Source organism: Natrix helvetica (assembly GCF_964273705.1).
Source record: "Natrix helvetica genome assembly, chromosome: 3".
NCBI classification, from domain to species: Eukaryota; Metazoa; Chordata; class Lepidosauria; order Squamata; family Natricidae; genus Natrix; species Natrix helvetica.
The window spans coordinates 100,351,066-100,375,228 of record NC_138549.1 but is presented as its reverse complement, the minus strand read 5'-3'; the positions used below and the strand labels follow the sequence as shown (position 1 = coordinate 100,375,228).

At 36.9% G+C, this 24,163-nt stretch overlaps 1 protein-coding gene across 2 annotated transcripts in view; it reads right to left on the bottom strand.

Annotated features, from left to right (window-relative positions):
- The window catches only part of NEGR1 (neuronal growth regulator 1), a 550,020-nt gene that overhangs the window by 263,043 nt on the left and 262,814 nt on the right, over positions 1–24,163 (bottom strand). For both annotated transcript variants that reach the window (XM_081946106.1, XM_081946107.1), the window contains exon 2: positions 15,979–16,211. In XM_081946106.1, coding sequence (XP_081802232.1) covers positions 15,979–16,211 — 233 coding nt within the window. The remainder of the gene's footprint in view (positions 1–15,978; positions 16,212–24,163) is intronic.

Below are 24,163 nucleotides of genomic sequence, written 5' to 3'. Positions count from 1 at the left end.
CAGCATTCCTGGTCTGTTGCAATTATTTTTGCTCTTGTTTCCAAATGTAAATGCCCCTGAGCATATTCATTTTCCTTCTCAAAATTATAATTTTGTTCTTAATTACATTCCTAGCATTTTAATTGCCTTTATTGATACATGTAATGTTCTGCATTTTTATAATTAGATTTGTTTAACTTGCAAGGTTGCAAGCAGAAAGATAGAGGGAGGCACGTAATTACCAACTGCCAATGTTTAACCAATAAGTATAAATATATCACTTGCCTTTAAGAAATGAAGGAGTGGGTAGAATGTCAGACTACAACAGATGTATTTTAGGGCTATTTGCCGGTAATCATTTTATGTGCAAGAAGAAACACAGTCCCTTTCTTCTTTTCCTTTGCTCTTCCTTTCCAATGGTCTGCACCTTCTCTAACCCCTCATCAACAATGGAAATACCTCATTATTGTAAAATTATTTTTCTACCTACCCAAAGACTAAAGTTATTTTATTGCTGCAGAGATCACAGACTCTTTCACAGAATGTGGAAGGAAACAGTCTCATTTTGATTTTAGAAAACCAAAACTATTCATGCTGTCTCAAATTTGTGCAAAATCTGTTTGGGTCATAATGACCGTATAAATACAACAGAAGCAATGCAAAATACTGAAAAATCTACATAAATGTATTGAAAAGCCTGATGATATAGGATTTTATCCATCACAAGATTAATTGACTGTGGACAAATATATTTCCTTTGATGTTTCTGCTTGCCCATCTTTTCTTCAGAGACCCTTTATTTCTCACCAATCTTCACGTCTTTGAAGTGAAAATATGGAATTTTATTTCCAAAGCTATTTCATCACATATCACATTAAGCAAAGTTGACAAAAGAGTTTTAACTGATGATAACGTTTCACTGGAGATATTTCCTGTGCGAGACACCATTAGCCTTGTATCCAAAAAAGAAAAGAAAAAAAGGAATCCTGATTCATGCCTCTCAGTTTGAAAAAAAAACTTCCAAAAGGCATACAAGATCTCAGAATGATTTCTGTCATACAAAGAAGGTGATCAATCTGTTCAGCCAGATTAGTTGTGGCATCTTGAAAGAACATTGCTTGCATTTCAATTCATTCTGGATCGCCTTAAAAAAAAAACCCTTGAATTCTAGGTTAATTAGTTGGCTATTCCTTTTCTGTAATAGTTTATAACTTGATTGTTTCTAGACTTGGCATCTAGGTTATGCAGTGGGTTACTGTGAAACTCTTATTTTACACCAATTTCATACACATTATTTGAATGTTAAGATACATTTATGTATACTTTTAAAAAAAATATTATTGTAACTATTGTAACTTATTTGTCTGTCAGACATTCCAGGATGAACCATATAATTTATGCCAGTATTTGGGAATATTCTGAAATGCTCATCATTCCTATAAACATCTACAACTTTTAGTTGTAAATGTTTATAGGAATGGTGAGCATTTCACCATTCCTATAAATAAGCTAGCAGTGAATCAGGGGTGAAATTCAGCAGGTTCTGACAGGTTCTGGAGAACTGGTAGTGGAAATTTTGAGTAGTTCGGAAAACTGGCAAATACCACCTCTGGCTGGGCCCCAGAGTGGGGTGGGAATGGGGATTTTGCAGTATCCTTCCCCTGGAGTGGGGAGGGAATGTAGATTTTGCAGTATCCTTCCCCTGCCATGCCCATCAAGCCATGCCCACAGAACCGGTAGTAAAAAAAAAAAATTGAATTTCACCATGGGTGTGAATAGAAGAGAAGAGAATTCTTTATTGGCCAAGTGTGATTGGACACACAAGGATTTTCTTTTTCGTGCATATGCTCTCAGTGTACATAAAAAGTAGTAGAAGCAGTAGCCAAAAACTCTACTACAGTCGTTGGTTGTATAAATAGAGACCTAGAATCAAAACCATGTGAAGTATTAGCACTACTTTATAGGTCTCCAGGCCACACCAATATTACATGCAGTTTTGGTCACGACAGTACAAAAAAGATGTTGAGATTTTGGAAAAAGTGCAGAGAAGAGCAATGAGGATGATTAAAGGCCTGGAGACAAAAACATATGAAGAATGGTTGCATGTTTGTTTTGGCTAGTCTAGAGAAAAGAAGGATGAGGGGTGGCATGATAGCAATATTCAAGTATTTGAGGGGCTGCCACAAAGAAAATGAGTCGACTTATTTTCTAAAGCACCAAAAGGCAAGGCAAGAAAAATGGATGGAGACTAATCAAGGAGAGAAGCAATCTGGAGTTAAGGAGAAATTTTCTAACAGTGAGTACATTTAACTAGTGGGACATCTTGCCTTCAGAAATTGTGGGTGCTTCATCACTGGAAGTTTTAAAGAAGAGACTGGATAGCCACTTGTCTCAAATTGTATAGGGTCTCCTGCTTGAGCAAGGAGTTGGATTAGAAGACCTCAAATGTCTCTTATAGTTATATTCTGATTCTAAGTAAAACAATTCTCAATTAAAACAATTTTAATTTTAAAACATTCTAATTATTTTCTTTTCTTTTATAGATTTGTTTTGTTTCAATAGAATGAGATGGCCAATTAATTAATTTAATCAGTCCTTCTCTTTGAATGTACTTATGCGTGTAGATACAGAGACACAAGTTCACACATAGTGCTTGGAAATTAAGGAGGCAGAGATTCTTGTCTCATTTCTGTCCCTAACTAATAGAATCTCAGCTGATGCAACTAATATAGTTCGTGTAATTGTACAATGAAGATGACATCAACCAATTTCAAATAGAATGAGCTATCATTAAAGGATTACTTGAAATTGAGTATAAATAAGTCTCAAGGTTTCTTTTTAACATGGGGTTAAAAAGATACTTAATTGCATGAAAATTTCCCTCATATTTCAGGAGTTTGGCAAGCATGCTTACAGAAAAGTTCAAACACGTATTTCAAGATGAAAAAGTTTTACAACAGAATTGTTATAGCATCAGGTTTCCTAATTCTGCAAATAATCAAAAGCTATTTTTATTTTTTTGTTTCTTAATATATATCCTGCCTTTGTTTTTACAAACAACTCAGCAGTGCATTTATGCAACACACCTACTCTTATTTTCCACAACAACAATCCGGTGAGATGAGTTACTGGGATTTGAACCTGGGCTGTATTATATCTTAGGCTTATCAGTACAAATACAACACAAATATAAAAAGGCAACATTAAAAATAAAAATATGGTTTTCTGCCTGCATGCTCTTCTGTGATGAGCCGAAGGACAGAAAGGGGGAGTAGTGACCTTCCTCCCATATTTAGGCATACCAGGGGTTGTAACACAAATACATACCTATTTCCCTGGCTCAACTGATAAGGAGGTGAGACTGTGGCTTAGTGGCTAAGACTCCTGCCTAAGATATAATACAGCCCAGGTTCAAATCCCAGTAAGGGTATGGCTAGCTGATGAGAGCTAATTAGCTCGAAATAGATCTATACTAGTCTCCCTTTATTTATTTATCAGTACAAATACAACACACACACACACACACACACACACACACACATATATATATGACTGCATAATTTGCGGTGTACGGGACATTAACCTACAGAGAAGGTTACTCGCTAAATCTAACCTCACTCTGCAGATCGCCTTGGATGAAGCCAGGGCGTCCAAAACAGCCGTCAAATCTACTGAGACTCTGCAGCGCCAAAGCGCTTCACAAAATGCACGAAAGAGTATGCATGTACATCGCGAGGCTGCTGAGCCCGAGAGTTCATAAGGCGAAGAAGATGACAGCTGCCGCATCTGCAGTATCTGCGCCCAGCCAGCACGCAAATTCAAACCACATCTCCTGCCTTGCTAGCTGCGGAGGAGACCATGCCAGTTTGGCTTGCCATTTCCGCAATGCAACCTGCCAGTGCTGCGAGTGAAAGGGGCACATCGCCAAGGTGTGCTGGAGCGAATTCCTGCCACTGCCTGGCAGCCTAGAAGCGCACCAAACCACCAACAGAGGCCAAGCCAAGGGGCCTGGCAGAAGCCACCACGGCACTCCGAGGGTGACAATAGAGTCACCTACCATATGTCAATCAGCCAAGTCCGCACCAGGCAGCCAAAAAAGCTGAAGGTCACAGTCCTCATCGAGGACTCTCCATGTGAGATGGAGATCGACACCGGGTCATCACTGACCATCATACCATGGTCTACCCAAAACAGGCTATCCCTAGCCTAAAGAAGCAGCAGCTTCGCACCCCTGACATCTGCCTATGCGATTACCAGGGAAACAGGGTTCCCATCGTGGGCCAAGGCACCTTCCAGGTGAAGTTCAAGCAGTTCAGTGGGAAGCAGTGACAGTGGTCAGCGGCAACCTTCAGAGCCTCCTAGGGCTCGATTGGTTCCAAGCCCTGGGCCTAGAGGTGACCGGTATCAACACCTTGAAAGATGACGGCGCTGAAGCCATCTTTAAGGAGTACAAGGACGTCTTTGGCACCGGTCTGAGTAAGGATCCCAACATAGCCCCAATAAGGCTAAAACCCAGGAGAGTACCCTTTGCTCTCTGCCCCAAAATTGACAAGGAAACTGTCAAGCTCGTAGGCCAGGGAATCCTATAGCCGGTCGATCACGCATACTGGGAGACCCCTATAGTGACACCTGTCAAATCTGACGGGTCTGTCCGCATCTGCACGGACTACAAGTGAACAATAAATAAAGCGCTACAACAAAGCACCTACCTGTACCCATTGTACAGCACCTCCTTCATTCATTAGGCCCTGAAATTTTTTTTGCAAAATTGGACATGGCTCAGGCACACCAACAATTGCCTGAAGATGGCACTACGGCAGAGGCCCAAACCATTGTGACACACAGGGGTGCATTCAAATTTCACCGCCTGCAATTCGGTGTTGGTATCACCCCTGGACTGTTCCAAAGCATCATGGAACAACTTTTGCAGGGGATTCCAGGAGTCGTCCCCTATTTCTACGACATCTTGGTATCGGCTGCAAACAAGGCATAACTTTTAAAACATGTACGAACAGTTTTGGCTAGAATGAGAGACAAAGGGCTCAATCTCAAAAAAGAGAAATGCCAAATTAACATGCCGAGGGTTGAATTCTTAGGGTATCTAATCGACAGCTCTGGGATTCACCTGACCACACAAAATATCAAAGCAATTCAGGATGCCCCACACCTCGCAATCAAATCGAGCTGCAGGCATTCCCCAGACTCCTTAATTTCTACAGCGTCTTTCTTAAACAGAAAGTCACCGTTGCTGAGCCCTTACACCATCTCCTGGATAAGAATGTGAAGTGATCCTGAGGAAAAGCCGAGGTTGCCGCATTTGCCGCGGTAAAACGACTCCTGTCGGCGGATTCCTTCCTCGTTCAGTATAGCCAGACTCTGCAGTTGGTGCTGACCTGCGACGCTTCCCCATTCAGTGTTGGTGCTGTCTTCAGCCACCACATGCCCAACGGAACTGAAGCCCCTATTGCATTTTACTCCAGGACCTTGTCCGCCGCAGAGCGGAACTACAGCCAGCTGGACAGTGAGGCTTTGGCTGCAGTGGCCAGAGTAAAGAGGTCTCATGAGTATCTATATGGCTGGTACTTCGAACTGGTTACTGACCACAAGCCGTTGTTGGGTTTACTGGCTGGGGACTGACCCACCAGTGTCATTATTATCCCGCATGACCAGATGGACCATCTTCCTAGCTGCCTACTCCTACCGTCTCATCCACTGACAGGCTCCACTTTGGGGCATGCTGACGCTCTCAGCCCCTGTCTGCTGCCTGAACTTCTCACTGACCCTACCCCCGAGACATCAGCCCTCCTCATTGACTGCCTGGAGGACCTTGGTTTCCACCAAGGTCCTCTGTTCCGGTGGGAACAGAGGTTTAATCCTATTGGTCGAAGGGTCTGACACTCCCTTTATAAGAGCTCCTGTCAGATTCAACCTTCGCTGGATTGTTCTCACTTGTTGTACTTAATAAAGAGTTGTTGTTACTGTTAAGCCTGTATGTGCCTATCCATTAGCCAATCTAACACATAGGATTGTCAAATATTCACTTTATATACTGGAAAGTCTATAAGAAGAAGAATGATTTATAGTCACAGCCATGACAGCATCCATGTGACAATAATAAAAGAGTGTAAATATGTATTTGACAGAATGATTGCCTGCCTATATTTTTTTTCTCTAAATCTTACCAAGCCATGCAACACAAATTCATTCAATCTATCGGGTTTTGTTCGCAGAGAAAAGACAAGTTGATATCAGTTGCTGGCATCAAGAAGTTAATTTTATTACAAACTGACATCTCAAGCAGCAGCAATTTAAAAGAGCAATGCTTTGTCAGTTTTAAGTGGGAAGTGGTTGCTGGTATGATTATAGATGTCTTCTGCATATTTATTTTATCCCACTTTAAATAAATTTGTATAAGATTTATCTTGTTAGTCCCCAATACAAGTCCCTCTTGGCCAGATTTAGGAAATAAATTAGTCCTCACAAACATTGTAGAGACTAAATCAATACATTAATATTTATGGAGGCATTAGGGAGGTTTATTAGTAGAAAAGGGCAGCACCCGTTACACTGGAAATATTGAACATATTTAATTCAAAAGCATCAATTGTAATGACACACTGAATCCATAAATTGTGTTTACATGTACGGATAAATGAATACAGATCTACAACATAAGAAGGGACCCTTGGACAGAATCAAAATAAGTCCAATGTAAGCAGAGAGGCTTTGGTTTTCAATGAAGGGGAGAACTTCCTGTGCATAACTGTGTTATTTGCATTTATGTTGGAGAATTCAATGCTATTCTCCCTGTTTTGTCTGCCATATTTTCCAGATACTGTAAAGATATCTGGGTATTCAGAACTGGTCTGAATTCACAAAACTGCAAAAACATGTAGTACATTGGCTTTATCCTGAAATCTATACCCAAAGATATCAGGGTAATAATCTAACTAAGATTCCTGCGTGCTTTTCAATATTGCAAAGGAGATCCTAATTCACTTGAAAATCTGTCTGACTTCTGAAATTTCAAAGATATAAGCATGTTTATAGTAAAGTTAACATGTAGAAGGTTATATTTAAAAGGTTTTCAAAATAACAAGAGCTATGATTATTTTGTGGAGATGCAAAGAACCTTCTTACGAGTGCTAATCTGACCTATCTACTATTAAGGTGAATGTAATGGCACTATAGGCAGCTAACTGGGAATGCTATTAAGCATCCACTAAGTGTTAATATTGGACATAAACATTTTAGACTAGCGAAAATGTATAGATGGACTTCTAATAAGTGTTGAAAATGAAATCAAAACCCAGGTACCTTTTATCATATGTGGTGGTTTTGCAAGTATGTGAATACATACTGGATAAAGATAATAATGACAATGCAGAAAATATTCAAGATTCAAATATTAATGAAGCCTAAAGCTTTTCTTTTAGGTATTGTGGACAAACCAATCCAAAACAATTTGGGATGATATTTCTTTACATGGTGACTGCTGTGAGGACTGTACTCACTAAGCCCTAGAAAGGAAAAAAAGATGCAAAATGTGGAAGAATGGATTTTAAAATAGACTGAATTAGCAGAGATGGCTAAACTAACTGCTTTGATTAGAGACAATGGACTAGACAGTTTTATAAGAGAGTGGAAGCCATTTGTGGACTTTCTACATGTTAAATACAATAACAGATGGTTAACAGAGCGATTTGAAGATTAATGCAGTGTTTGGAATAACCTGTTGACTGTTTTTTTTAAAAAAATTTCACATATATATTATTAGATGTTGGGTTGATTTGATTATCAGATAAAGATCTCCAAATCAGGAACATTTGTTTAATATAATATTCTTGTTAAATAAGTATGGGAGAGCTCATAACGATTTATAGACCTGTTATGTAAGGGGATGAGAATTTATCTAGATGGATTATTTATGTTTAATGTTAGATTTATTTGATAGTTGTATCATTTTTTTCATTTTTGTACACATTTTTGCCCTTTTTTCTTGTTAGTTGGATGTCCAGTTGCCTCTTGAAAAAGCACCTTTGGCACTACTGAATATTACATAGTTTACTAGCTGATACGTTTCAGTACAGTACAGGTAGTCCTTGACTTATGAGCCCAAACTTTCTGTTGCTAAGTGGCATACACACACATATACATACATATATACGTATACATACATACAAACATATGTGTGTGTTTATTCTCTGTTTCAGTAGTGAAAGTTGTATGAAAAGACAACAAAATTACTCTTTTCCTTTGAGGCATGTTGATTTAGTTTGTGATGAAGACTAAATATTGTGAATTTCTTTTTCCACCTTGTGGTGTCTTTCATTCCAGAAAGCCTCACAATTGTAAAAGCTACAATAGTGAAGGAAGTAAGGAACTATTACATTGCATGCATACATTTAATCATATTTGTAAACAATCACAAGAGTTGTGGTGGCACAGTGGTTAGAATGTAGTATTGCAAGTTAATTCTGCTGACTGCCAGCAGTTCGATTCTCCTCTGCTCAAGGTTGACTCAGCTTTCCATCTGCCCGAAGTCAGCAAAATGAGGGCCTAGACTGTTGGGGGCAATATGCTGACTCTGTACACTGCTTAGAGAGGGCTGTAAAAGCACTATGAAGTGATATATAAGTCTAAGTGCTACTACTATTTTAGTCTCAGAAAGAGCCCAAGTGCAGAAGCAAAGGCAGAAACCAATTGATCATTAGGATACCATTTTTATTTGTATCCTATACTGGTATTTATCCTTACATTTTAAAAAAAGCTAGAATGAGTTAATTATGATTGATATTTCATTTGTATTATTGAATCCCAAGATAAGCATAGTCAGTGTTCCTGAGATATGTTTAATGTATGCAGCACACAGAAATTCAATCCAGAGGCTTTGGGTTTATTGTTAACACGGTGGATTGAATAATAGATAAAATGGAAGGAACGCTAGAGAGTAATGCAAGTATTGGAGTTAAAAAGGAATAGATATCACAATTATAAAGAAATATTTCATTCTGAATTTCTCATTGTTAATCTGTGCCTGCATGTGAGGCTTAATTTTGAAAGAGTGGCAATATAGTTGGACATTTTTTCCATTCTGGCGAGCAAATAAATGACATTTCCCTCATGTCATGTTAGAGAAACATGTTCTTAGGTCAACAAAGCTCACCTTATAAGGCAGAAAGAATTTCAAATGTTAAAAGAATCTGTCCATTTTTTTCCTCATTTTTTTTCTTATTTCATGTTTTGCTCAACTGCCATGCCAATCATCTACACACTGTCAATGCAGTGATTTTTATTTTTATTTTGCTTTCCTTTTGAATGTTCTTTTTCTCTCATCAGTATTTCGTTGGTGCTTTCTTCCAATTATATAACTTGCTGTAAATATGTGTGTGTGTGTGTGTGTGTGTGTGTATGTATGTATGTATGTATGTATGCATGCATACATGTATGTATGTATTTGTGTTACAACCCCTGGTATGCCCTGGTTCTAATCCCAGTAAGGGTATGGCTAGTTGATGAGAGCTAAATTGCTTGAAATAGATCTATACTAGTCTCCCTTTATTTATTTATCAGCACAAATACAACACACACACACACACACAGACCACACACACACACACACACACACACACATCTATATCTATATCTATATCTATATCTATATCTATATCTATATCTATATCTATATCTATATCTATATCTATCTATCTATCTATCTATCTATCTATCTATCTATCTATCTATCTATCTATCTATCTATCTATCTAAAGACTAATCTGAGGCTCAGGTTTTGTTGGCAAGTCAAAGAATTATTCTCTTTAGGTTTTATTAACATAAGTTAAGCACTTCTGTTGATTAACATTCATATCTATAGTATTGGGCCACAGATTAGCCAGCAATGGCAGGCATCAGAATAATGTTTCCAAAGTAAGTCACATTCTATAATATACCATAATGTACATCCAAAGCACAAAGTTAACATCAGTTTATCTTTGTCATTTATGAATGGATGGATATGGATGGAAAGAGGGAGGGAGGGAAGGAAGGAAGACCTGAAAATTTGAAACCCCCTTTTTAACAAATAATAGGTTTGGCCTGGTTTAGATAAAACCCTTAAGGCAAAGATATATATTTGAAAATAGATTCATTACTATTTTGTGAAGAATGTGTAGATTAAGATCTGTTATTTATGCAGGCTACTTTTGTATCTCTATGCAAAATAAAGAAATTCATTCCCGGGTTGCATGAGAGATATTATCATTTATTCTCCAGAGCAGACAATATTACTGTCTTAATTTGACCCATAAGTTTGCAGTGTCTTGTTCTTCTTTTTATCCTTAACATCTCCAATATAAAAATTGAAATAATTATGTTCACCAGAAACATGTGTGACTCAGTAAAAATAATGCATAGTCGTTTTTGTTCCGAGAGAGACTCTTGCCTCTTGACTAGAGCCTAGAGCCTACAACATAATAAAAACTAAAGCAAAACCTATGTTTGTTTCAATGTAATTTAAATGTAAATAAGATGAATATGGCAGAGATTCATCTGAGTTTTTATGAGTCCTCCCCAAGTATTTCATATGTTTCCCTGTCTATCACATTGCAATCTAGAATTCAACCACTATTTATTATTTCATTCAATTAATATGGCCACCAGCCTCAAACATATAACTCTAGTTAGCTAACAAAATTAAAACAATCAATAAAACCATTTAAAAAACAATAAATAGCAAATATAAGGCAAGTAAGATAAAACCAACCAATACAACAACATAACTGAGATACAGGTTCAAGCATATAATTTGAGTCCAAGATTCAACAAAAAACTAGGTTTTTAAGGTCTTACTGCCTGTAGGGTCCAGGCAAGTCTACCCTCTGAAGCAGGGGTCACCAACCTTTCGGACGTCGGGGACCACTACATTCATAATTTTAAATCCTGCAGACTATTAATATAATCTGCCTAATGACTCGCTGGATGGGCGTGGCTAGGTGGTCATGTGACTGGGTGGGCGTGGCCAACTCAATGTCACTCACATCAATGGGCAACTCACCAGTCTCTACTCACCCCTCCCCTCACAGCTACTCCTCATCTGCCCACTTGGGCTCCTTAGGGCCCCAACAGGAAGCCGTTGTTGGAGCTAAGCAGCCACTATGAGAAAGAGTTGAAAAAACAGCTGGCTCAATTCAAATTGGATCTGACTGAGAAGGAAGCTCAGCAGAAGCACCTTACTGAGGACTACGAGCATAGGTTTTCAAAGCAGAGGGAAGACATGTGGGAGTGCAAGGCTAGGTACCAGCACCTGGAGGCTCAGCGAGCTGAGATGGCAGTTCAAGGCGATGATGCAGTACTACTGGAACAAGGCCCTCCAGCTCTTTGCCACCAGCGGCACTTCCCTCCAGCCTTCGCCCAAAGCCCTGCACCAGGAGGCTGAAGCAGACCCCAAATTGGAATTTCTCCCCCCTCCAACCCACACAAAACCCCCCCGAAGGGTGGTACTCTCTGCAGCAACACAAATGTTCATTGTACATATCTGGCCCAGGAGCTGTAGTTTGAGGACCCCTGATTGAGTGCAATATAAAAAATGCAAATACTTTTTCTGGGGACCACCAAAATTTTCTAACCAACCACCAGTGCTCCACGGACCACCTGTTGGTGACTGCTGCTCTGAAGGAATGAGACTCTAGAAAATGAGTACCATAGCAGAAAAGACTGTTCCGTAGTAGATGAGACTTGGAGTAAATCTTTTCTGCTGGATCTCATTGGTAGATGCATGTGGGGAGACTACCCCATGAATAAACCAGGCTATGAAGGGCTTTGGATATCACTAGCTGCATTTTAGAATGAGCCCAGAAGCATATTGGAAGACAACAGAACCCAGTGATAAGATGTGCCAAGCAAAATATGCCCATAACTGCTAGTGCCACTGCAGCTTATGCTTTCAGAGGCTATTCAAAGGCAGCCCTGTTTTGAGAGTTATATGAGGTCTCCGGGCAACAAACTGTATATCCACGTATTAAAATTTTATTCATATGAATACATGGAATAAGATACATTGTCTTAGGACAGAATGAAAGGGCCTGGTTACATATTTGCTTCTCAAAATCATCATCTCTTGAGTATTCGCCATTTCAATAAATGAAAGAAGTCTAATTACCTTTAGAGAATGTGAAGACAGAACTAATGTAATGTAATTTACCATTTAATACATGCCTGAAAAACACCAATTTTAGAGAAAAGTATTCAAGGGTCCTGTACATTGTGTAAGTTGTAAAGCTGTGATGGTTATAAGATTAAGTATATGCAAAATATTATGGGAAAATATTCACAGAAATACAGTAAATTGCAAAAAAAAAAGTATCAAAAACACAACTGAACACCTGGAAAAATGCTTTTGGAACTGCAAATATTATATACTAGGATAAATTATTCCAGTACTTTTTTTAAAAAACCATTGGTTAAATTTAAATCTTGGTTCATATCATAACAGTCAAACAATAACTACGCTGCTGCTAAAACAAAAGACCTGGCATTTATTAGACTCATTCTTTGTTCTATATTTCCATCATGTAGCAATATTAATAAATCAATGATTTCAGTCACTATCTATATCCTTAACCTAGAGATCTTAAGTAAGAGCTCCAAGGTTTTTTGTCAGTATTTATCAAACAAACATGCCAATAAACACTTGTATATTCAGTGATGATAAAGACTGTTCTTTTACAAAATGACTACCATATACAGTACAAGTGCATACAACCATAGCAAGCTAAGAAGGATTAGCCCTGTCATCTAAAGTACAAAAATAAAATCTTAGTATAAAAACCTTTTGTTGAAAATCTGGAAAGTCATAGCGAGTAAAGTGGACAATATCAGATGAAATGAACCAATGATCTGACTTAGGATACAGCATCAAATATATTACTGATAGTTATCCGTGTAAGCCCCAGATTTTATTACAAGATAAATGCCACTAAATAAACAGAGTGATCTTTCTTCATTCATTCATTCATTCATTCATTCATTCATATTTTTATCTTTTGTAAAAACACACACAGAGAGACAAGGTATTTCTAATCTGATTTTCTTTGTTTGTACTTTATTGGCGCTTAAATACAGATATTTGAAGTGACAGCATAAAAAGACATTTAGGAAAAAGATAGGCAGAAATCAGATGGCCAAGCCAGTTTGGCACTGCAACTCATGAGATCAAAGGCTTCCTTCATCTCATTGCTAATTCCTAAACCACCTGTCCCTCGGAATAGTTCATCAGGGCATGCCTAATCTCTGAGAAGGTTATTGACACAAAACGGTGCTTTGTGATATAAAATGTACAGCAGCTTCTTCAATGGTGATAATTATGATAAATGTTTTGGGACTTTCTAACTATTCAGTTTCATTGTACCTGGAAACCCACCACACAAATTATCAAGTTCAAATATGCACCTGGACTTGTGTTGCCAGGACAAGGATGAAAGAGTTTTCTGAAAAACAGTGTGTTTGACAGCATGCTTTTGTGTTCTTGTTTTTGCTTTGCAAATTTCCAGGAAACACTGTGTTCAGTGACATTTATGTTCTTTTCTTTTGACCCTGGTTTCAATAATAATATCTATCCCTCATGAACTTTATTAATACTTGCAGGAAATGAGTTGAATGCTTATTTGTTTCCATAAAAAGATACAGGAAGAAGCAAAATAAATGCTCTTCTGAGCTGCCTACATCAAGTTGCCATTTTCCCTACAAGACCGTAATTGTTGTTATTTTCTAGTTTCTGAAAGAAAAGCATATTCATTTCCTCGGAATCTTGTCTGCAGTATTTTCAGAATGCCATATCCATTTCAGAGAATGTTTTTTTTTCCCAACAAAGGTACACGATTTTGACACAATTTTCTTTTGTCTACTGCCATCAGTAAAAGCATGGGATACTATTCTTGCTTTTTGGCTCACAATTGATGGAATCACATGCCTGGCATTTTTAATACTTTGAACATTGCCTGTTCCAAAGCATCTTTTTCTTAGGGTTTGGGGCAGCATTCAACCAATTTTGTACCTTTCAGACATATGGATGTCATTTCCCAGAATTCTCAGTAAGCCCATTAAGGCTGAAGAATTCTGCAAACCAAAGTGGTTGAATTCAGGGTGTGTCTTAGCTAAAATAAATTTCAGAATAACATTTGTTTCCATCCTCCAAAATATTCTTAGTGCGGGCTGTATGTTTTTTTTTTAATGGTTTATTAAGACACTCAGGGAATTTCATTTTGGGAGTGGAAAAAGCAGCCTTATACAGAGGTGAGGCTACTAATTGTCACTATTTGTGAAGAGACATTATAAAACAGAGATGAGTTAATGTGCCTGGAAGAACAGATTCACCAGACCCAAAACAGGATCCAACTAAGCTAAGCATAGATCAAGAGAAAATATGACCTGGTTCATATAGTAAATTTGACTAAATTGGGTTATACACTGCCTGGATAAAGTGACATTGCTGCCTGATATTCTGCCTGAATGAAGTGACATTGCCCAAATTTGGCCAAGGTAGAAAAACTTAACAAAATTTCAACTCCTCTCTTAACTTTGAATGGCTTTCACTTCAGCTATTCTATAGCACTCTCATTTTGAGGGGTTATTTTTTTAAAAAAAGTAATGGCAGCTGCTGGCCAATTCATTGATGCCTGGAATCTGGCTGGTGAAAAGAGGGAGCAACAAACCACTTGAGGAACGGTTTATGTGATTGTCTGTGTCACAGTTCATAAATAAATACGTACTCCACTGTTAATGTTAAGTATATTACTGCTACAAGTGAAACATAGCCAATACACAAGTTCCTCCGAATATATAGGCCATCCTTTTTCTTTATCTTCAGACATATGATGTATATGTTTACTACAAACATCCCGACAAAGATTCTGTGCTTCGGTTAACTATGAAGCCAGAGCCATATATCAATTATGGTGGAAAATATTAGATCTATTAGACATTTGAAGTATTGGTTAATCAAAAAAGTGGTGTGGCAAATCTAATGCATGGAGACCGTGAAAAAAATATGCTTTTCTTACTTAAGTAATGTTTCCAGATGAAACTAGGAAATATCGTAGTAGTCAATAGAAAACTTCAGCAAATAATCTAATTTACTACATACATCTCTAATGGAGAAAAATGGGATGGAAATGTTGGCTGAAGAGTGAAAATAATTTTATATTTTTACTTTGTGCCTCCACTAAAATAAGGAGGTGTCACACTGAACTGAGAAATTCACTCTACTTTTGCATTCTTTTGATGAAATAAGAGGTTCATAAAGTAGACAAGGCAGGATATCTCAACACTGCAAGCTAAAGTAGGTGCATAAGAAAAATATGAAACATCAGGGTTGTTTTAGAGTGGATGCTGAATTGAACAGCAAGAAAGAATAGGGCTCATTTAATCCAAGTTCATAATTTGGAAATCATTATGGATATAAATTATTTTAACTTGTAACTAAATGTTGAATAAGGTCTGCACTAAGCTTGGGTCAAAATAATTCAATTGAAAAAAAGTATTAGACTAGAAGGGGACACATCTTCAATTCCTTTTCTGGTGCTTGTTTCAGAATGGTATCTAGCTGTGGCAAACTAATAGGATTATGTAAGAGGAAACATTTTAACGAACTGGTGCATATTTCGTGCAGGGAACAACAAACAAAATCTTCTTCTTAATGGGAGTTCTGATTACAATTCTAACTTTTAAATTTAAAATACACGACATCTCTTAATTTTAACAAATACCACACATCTTTCTGCAAGCACAAAAAATCAGTCCTCCCATCCCTTTTTCACAAAACATTCATACTCCCACACATTTTGATATGTGTTTGTAAGTGACTACAATTATGCCAACTGTATTTTAAATTCATGGCATCAAAAAAAAAAGCTATAAATGAGTTAATTATCTATTACAATCAAATGCCGAATCTATTCTGTCTATAAAAATTAATTAAAATTTAGAAAATGGAATCACTTATACCTTTTACAGTTAAGTACACCTGCATGGTTCTGGGCGTGTGCTGGGTCTGCACTGAACAAGTGTATAGACCATCATCTGACACATCCACATTCTGTATCTGGAGACTGTATTCTCTTTTATTGGCTGTTGCAATTGAAACTCGAGGATCTACTGACCACTTGTCTCCTCCTGCAAAAATAATACTTGATCGATTCAGCCAGGCACCTTTTGAAGCTCCGTCTTCCAAGTAACATCTATAAATTCAAAAAAAAAAGAAAAAAGGATGCAATTAATAGAATGACCTTAGTTGCCTAGAAAAGATTTTTTTTTAAATGTTACCCATGACTTACATAGTTATGAATTGATACTTTTCTAGTATAAAGAATCCTAATATACTTTTTAAGATTTGCCACTCATATCTGATTTATGAATATTTCTGGGAATTTTGTGAGTTCCTTCTTAGAATAAATATCCCAAGGACTTCGAAGGAATTTTTTTTAAAAAAAATATCTAGCAACAAAATTCTTAGTACCCCCATGATTTTAATGACAGGGGAATGCAGATATTTAAAATTATGATGATCATAAATTAGACTGATTTTTATTTATTAGGCTTCTTCAAGTCATTTGATGAATATTAAGATCCGTATTGACTATTATTTTGTTCTTCTGAAAAAGACCCCAAAGAAATACAAGCAACTAATCAGCCATGAACCAAGACTTCAACAGAACTTGTCACATTTTCCAAATATATTTTCTTCCCTATTCTCAGAACCAAAATATTAGAATAAGCAGTTTTCTTATCTGATCCACTATTTATTACTCACATTTGTTATATTAATATGTGCTAAGAGCATATTCTTTAAAAAAAAAACCTTAAAATTGGCAAATATAGATTTACCAGTACTCAAATCAATGGTAGTGATTTTAGTAATTTCTATAGCAAACGATGGCATTTTTCTATATTACTTATTTCATCTAAAATACCATTTGAATAATTAGAATACTGCAATACAAAATTCAATACAATACAGAAATTGTATTTGTATTCATGGAGCCAATATATCATAGGAAGGAACAATACTTCAGTCAGTGTGTCAGACTTCTGTCTCTCTAAGCTTTTGAAAATGTTCCATCACAGATTGAAGAGTAGTTCTTTTAAATGAGCACAGTACATCTCACAAATGAAATACACATCCATTGGAAAAGGTTTGACAGAATATCTACACAGTCCCTCAGGGGTTGGAACACCATGCTGAAAATTGCTACCAAGTCCCAAGCTGATTTCAACAGGGCGAGTCACTGCCAACAGTACGAAACTAATCAGTTCAAAAAAAATAAGGAACAAGATATTTCACAGAATCTAATTTACAGCCACTTTCATTCTCATGCTGAAACAAAAGCACAAGGAGTGTTCATAGATTTGTATTAAGAATGATCGGATCTTCTTTTTTATTTAAAGATATGCAGCCAGATTTCTAAAATTTTAAAGTAACTGCATAATATGATGCATGTATGATTAAAGCATGACTGTGATTCAGAAGTTATGAGGCACTTCGTTCTCTTTTAAGAAACCTATTCATATATTTAAAATTAAGGAGGTTTCTCACAGCAAATTAAAATGAATTTCTCATTGGGAAACACCCAGCCAAGCAGAAAAGAGAACTCAAGCAAAGGATTAGCCTGGAATCACTATGCAGCTGCAGGATATTTTGGACTAACCCTCCCTAAGCTCCACAGAACCTTATCTATCTTTCCCCCCAAAGAAGCAAGCAGACTGGGAATATTCCTGTATTACTGGCAGAATACAATAAACACTTAGCTTGGACCCTACGTGCAAGGATCTGGTTGTTTCCAACTGAAATTTCTAGCATGTTGTAGAAATATACAAAATGGCTTAATGTAAAATACGGTACTTATTCTGGATTTACTCAGAAGGAAGACCCTTATACAGTACATTTTATGTTTAATCCCAATAAATTGAATTAAGTGCTTCTATTTTGAAAGGCAGCCTCTAGTACCAGCCATTCTGGCTTCAACAAATAGACACTATTTGTCTATTCAACACTAGTGTATCATTAGTGTCCCTCCTCAAGTCCTGCTGTGGTGTTTCATGAAAAGGTGTTCCTGGGCGAGACAGGTAAAGAGATTCTATGTGAAGAGGATATATTCAGTGGTGGGATTCAAATAATTTAACAACCGGTTCTCTGCCCTAATGATTTCTTCAAACAACCAGTTTACCAAACTGCTCATAAAGTTAACAACCAGTTCTCCCGAAGTGATGCGAACTGGCTGAATTCCACCACTGGATACATTCCTTGCAGGACATGAAACTGTCCAGCAGTGGCTATATACTATATTAATTAGATGAGCAGATAAGATAAAATGATAGCACTGAGTGATAGAATCTGCAGGCTGAAAAGTCCACAACATGCATCTGAGGAACAGCTGATAATCGTTCAGAGTATTAATGGTGTATATCAGGGGTATCAAACTCATGGCATCACATTGTCATCCTGTGACGTATCACACCTCCCCCCCCTTTGCTAAACTAGGGGTGGGCATGGTCAGCGTGTGACGCATGTGACTTGCGTTCCACAAGTTTGACAACCCTGGTGTATATGATTTGACTAGATTAAAACCCTTTGGGATGTCTAATTCCCAATGTTGCCATGCAGGAAAAGGAAATTCAAAGCTGTAGAGAAAGAACTACAGTGGGAACATGGGAAGTAGGGATCATTAGTATGGAAAAAGGTTAGCATAGACAGATTATCATATGGTTTACTATTAAGGACACCAAAGAATAGCACTGCTTTCAAAATTGAAAGGATATAACTAAGACATTATTTAGATATAGTGCAGTTAATGACCAAATAATATCCATTAGATTTCACAGACTACCCTAATTATTATTATATTAGCCAAGCTCATGGTCCAACCACTGATGCAGAAAAAGAGGAGTTTGACAAATTAATAGTCAAATTCAACCTAAAATCAACAGAACATGCACACAAGATGTGTTGTTGGTGATTAGAGACAAGAATGTCAAAGTTTGAAACACTAAGAGGAAAATGTAGTTGGGTTGTATGGCCTAGGAAACAGAAATGACATAGGGAAAGGGTGTATACATTTCTGCCAGATTTCTTATTGCTTTTACAGGTCCTCACTTAATGATCCTAATTGGGACTGGCAACTCTATTCTGAAGTGAAGAGGTCACTAAGTGAGAAATTATATGGCTACGATTGTACTTTTCAGCTGGAAAGATACAATACCATTCAGTTTCACACTTTTGGCTTTTGTTTGCCCCCAACCACTATCTTATCCTTTGGAATGTCTGTGTGCCTGTTTATTGTCTTGTACACATCAAAAGAAAGGCAACTGTGTTGGCAGCTCTGGAACATAAGCATACTATGCAAACAGTTTATTCCCGTTAAAATCTTTCCAATCTCTTTGATCTGTGGGAGAACTGTGACAGAAAAAAAAGCAAGCAGGCAACAGGAAATTGTAGGCAATTTCTTGTTTCTTGACTCCTTTCCACTGCCTATGCAATTGCATTGTTTTTGATATGTAGAAGAGCAAACATCTTACTCTCTTGCAATCCCTTGCTCTGCAATCTCTCTGCTCTGCAAGGGAGGTGGAGAGAAAAACATAAGTCAGACATAGAACAATGCATTCCAACTGTAATAGCAATCATGTCCCTGAGGGATGCTGTGAAGATCCTAACTAGGCCAGTTACCTTTTCAGCACTGTCATAATTGTCATACTATCTGCAGCATTTTTCAAATCAAAGCAAGCCCTATATGGAGAACACCAGGCAGAATACACTGAAATCAAACTGCTATTTCATTGGTAAAAGGGTGTGGAAGTGCTCAGTTACAACAATAAAGATGTTGCCAAGGAATGACTGTGGAACAGACCACAAACTGTTCATATGTAAGAGTTTCCACAATATGGTTTTGACCATATTCCCACCATTTTCAACGAGAACACAAGAAATGACTTTGAACTCTTGAACTTAAGTGATAGGAAGCCAGAGAAGTTCTAGCATGAAATCAAAGAAATCGTTAAGATAAGTGTGAAAAGAGACTGCCAAATACCAGTAAAAAGAAGAAAGCCAACTGGATAGTAAAAAAATAATAATACAAATCTGAAGACAAGAACAAAAGCTAAGGGCAAGAAAGGAAAAAAAAAACATCATAAAGGAACTTAATAAAGATTTTCAAAAAGCAGTTGGCAGAGACAAGGAGTATCATTACAATGATATGTGTAAAACATCAAACATGAAAAGAGACATAGAAAAACAAGGAAAATATTCCAAAATCTCTCTGAACCCAGAAAGAGATCCTAACTTTGAATTAATGTGCCAAAGGACACAATGAATAGAGAGTAACTGGTTCAAAGATCGAACAAAGTTGGAACAAAAATGGAAAGAGAACACTGAAATTCTACACAGTAAATACGTGAACACCCAAGATACCTTAGAATGTATTCCCTCCTTAAAATAAACTCTAGCATCCAAAGAGAAGCAAGATAGTTACCCTAGTCATTACTAAGCCAGATGTTTATAGGAATTGATGATGCATCTATATACAGTGATATTGCTAGCCATGTAGGGAGAATCTGTTACGTTTGCCAGCAAAACTGAGAAATTATGCCAGCAAAACTGGGAAAGGTAGTATCTAACAGACTGGAAGAGTTTGTTACATATAAAAAAAAGAGATTTAGCAGAGTACATAATAGTTTCTATTTCACATGGTAACAAAATAATGTAAAAGGAGTATATAGCAAAAGCATCATATAGACAAACACTCTATATCAGTGGTTCTCAACCTGTGGGTTGGGACCCCTTTGGGGGTCAAACAACCCTTTCACAGGGGACCATCAGAAAACACATATTTTCGAAAAAATATGGAAAACATAAAATAATTTTATGGTTGGGGGTCACCACAACATGAGGAACTGTATTAAAGGGTTGCGGCATTAGGAAGGTTGAGGCCCACTACTCTATATACTTATGATTGCTCCATGGTTGCTCCAACAATCATATGTGCACAAACACACATATACACCAATGCTGATGAGTGATGAAGAAATGTTAAGTAAACTGTGAGGAGACATCAAAGGAAAGGGGTAAGTAATTTTTAGGTTGGATCATTTTTTCTTAAAGTCTAAGCATATTGGGGGAAGTGTTCTCCCCAAACCCTGACAATGATTTGCCAGACGTTGCAAATATTTGCAAACATTTAAAACAATGTCATTCCTCTCATTATTCTTCTTCACTTTTTAAAAATCTATGAAGTTTTCTTAAAAAAAATATTTTATGAAAATATTGTTATAAAACATTTTTATTTACATTAATAATGTTGCTTTTATGTGATTCAATAAATAAACACTCTATGAATAAATCAATTGAAATGTTTAATATGGTAAATATCAATAAAATAACCCATACAAACAAGAGCTCTTTTGGACTCTTTTATTATTTTTAAAATTGTAAACAGTCCTGTGAGCAAAACTTTCAAAACACAGAAAATCCATAGGCTGAGCTAGAATAGCAGTAATATACACTATATACATGTGATGGCAAACCTATGGCAAGCAGACCAGAAGTGGCACGCAGTGTCCACTCTGATGGCATGTGAACTGCTGCCCCAGTTCAGCTCCACTGTGCATGTGCGCACACCACCCTGTGGCCAGTTGGTCTTTGGGTCTCTGCCGTGCATGCGTGGGAGGTGGGGCACATGCACATAGGTGGGGGCAGGCTGCATGCAGGGAGGTCATGCATGCATGCAGGGGCACATGCAGGGGGCTACTATGTGCATGCGGAGGGAGGTCATGCATGCAGTGGGGGTCATGTGCACATGCATGGGGGACAGGGGGCATGTGCTGGTGTGTGTGCACATTGCATTTTGGGGGTTTGACCACACACACGTGTGAGCTCTTTGGGCACTCCGATCAGAAAAGGTTAGCCATCACTGCTATATACTGCTCATACAGTATTATATAATACCTTACTATAATACATTATACCACCACCACCAGCAGAAGCAGCAAGAACAACAAAGCTGAGAATATGAATTTTCTTTAGAAAGTGTTTTCTTTGTCCAAGATTTTTCCTTACGTGAAAATATTCATAGTTGGTATTTTAACGTTATTTTTTTAAATGCCAGTCTTTAATTTAAATGTATTTCTTTATTTTTATTTCAAACATTTATATAGCCGTCCATCTTTCAGTCAACTCTAGAATTAAAACTCTATAATTAAAAGATATATAAAATCATTTTCAAAACTATAAAACACAACCGGTTGAAACCTAAAAATAACAATATCCTGGTACCAGGCCATATAAAAGTGCTATCATCCAATCTTCTCCCAATTCTTTGGGGGGAAATGCTAACAGGAGCACACTAATGGTATTGTGACTGTTATGCTGATCATTATGCACTGCCATTACCAAAACTCACTGAGATTTTCTGAGATTTTTTTTGAGAGCCGGCATGGATTATGGTACTTCAAGGAAAGTTTCCAGTTCACCTTCAGCCAAGCTCAAGGTATGAGTCTGAGCTAATCACAGTTTGAACCCAACAATTGAAAGTGTTGTTTTGGATAAATATAGGATAAAAGTATTATATATGCTGCCTTGAGCTTTGGTACAATAATTACAAAGTTGTACTGCGATATGGTTTATAGTCTGGTTATACTATCAAAAGTCTAATTTATTGCCTTTAGCATCTATAGACCACTGCAAGAAGTATGGATTTACATTTAGTACAGAGACCATAAAATACTTAGGTTTATGTTTTTCATGAGCTGTATCACAATATCTTGAATTAATTATATTTAGCTTTATAACTGTGATTTCAATATGTAGAGAGCAATGGCTAAAATGTCCATTAAATTTCTGGAGTAAATTTTATGCAATAAAAATCAATATCAAATTTTGTACATATCACATACTAGTGCAAGTTTTAAGAAGGAATTCCTTTCAAATAAATAAATAAATTTATAGGAAAATTTCTATGGTAGGCCAAAACCTCTCATATTGAGTTATTAATAGGTTACAAGCTATATTTTGGTTCAGAATTACACAAAACCTTTATGTAAAATAATTTAAATTTGGAGATAGTTGAGAAGCTGGTCTACTGAAATATCCAAACCAAAGAAAGGCTACATATCTCAAATTATTTAATAATGGTTGTTTTTTTAAAAAAATTATTGTGTTTTGAGTATGAGTTACTATAACATCTACTGCAGAGGTGGTATTCAGCAGGTTCTGACCAGTTCTGGAGAACCAATAGCAGAAATTTTGAGGAGTTCGGAGAACCAGGAAATAACATCTCTGACTGGCCCCGGCCCCATCTATTCTCTAGCTCCTGAGTCCCAGCTGATCAGGAAGAAATGAGGGTTTTGCAGTAACCTTCCCCTGGAGTGGGATGGGAATGGAAATTTTACAGTATTCTTCCCCTGGAATGGGGTGGGAATGGAGATTTTACAGTATCCTTTCCCTGCCACACCCACCAAGTCACGCCATACTCACCAAGCTATGCCCACAGAACCGGTAGTAAAAAAAATATATGAATCCGACCACTGATCTACTGAGTAACAATATATAGTTGAAATAAGTTACTGACAAAATATTAGAACTAACTGTAATGCTTGAAGTGAAAGCAACAATTCAATTTTATATCAAATTAAAACACAGAATGAAGGTTAATATTAGTTATATACTAATATGACTAATATAATTACATTATAGTCTTCAGAAGAATCTGAAAAACCAATCCAATCTTGTAAAAATCAATCGTTTCCAGTTTTACACAACGTAAAACATACTTTTTATGATTTAAGAATGAAATTAATTCATCAGAAAATATTATTGCATGTCTATTGAATCCCTATTTTTTTTTTAAAAAAAGAATAGATCAAATATTTTTTGAGATGAAATATGTGATTCAAACTTGTGTTGCCTTTGCTATGTTTTCAAATCAAACATAGTATCACAATTTAGGAAAGAATTATAATAGTTGAATAGTTTCATATTGATATTGAATGGATATTATAGGACTCTTTTTTTTGTTTTCTTATTATTATTTTCTTTTATTTTTGTTGCTTACAAGCAACAATGGGACTGGAATTTCCACTGTAATTCAGTCTGGTTGTAAAGCAGATAATCACATGACCATAGCCCATTTTACAATCAATTTTA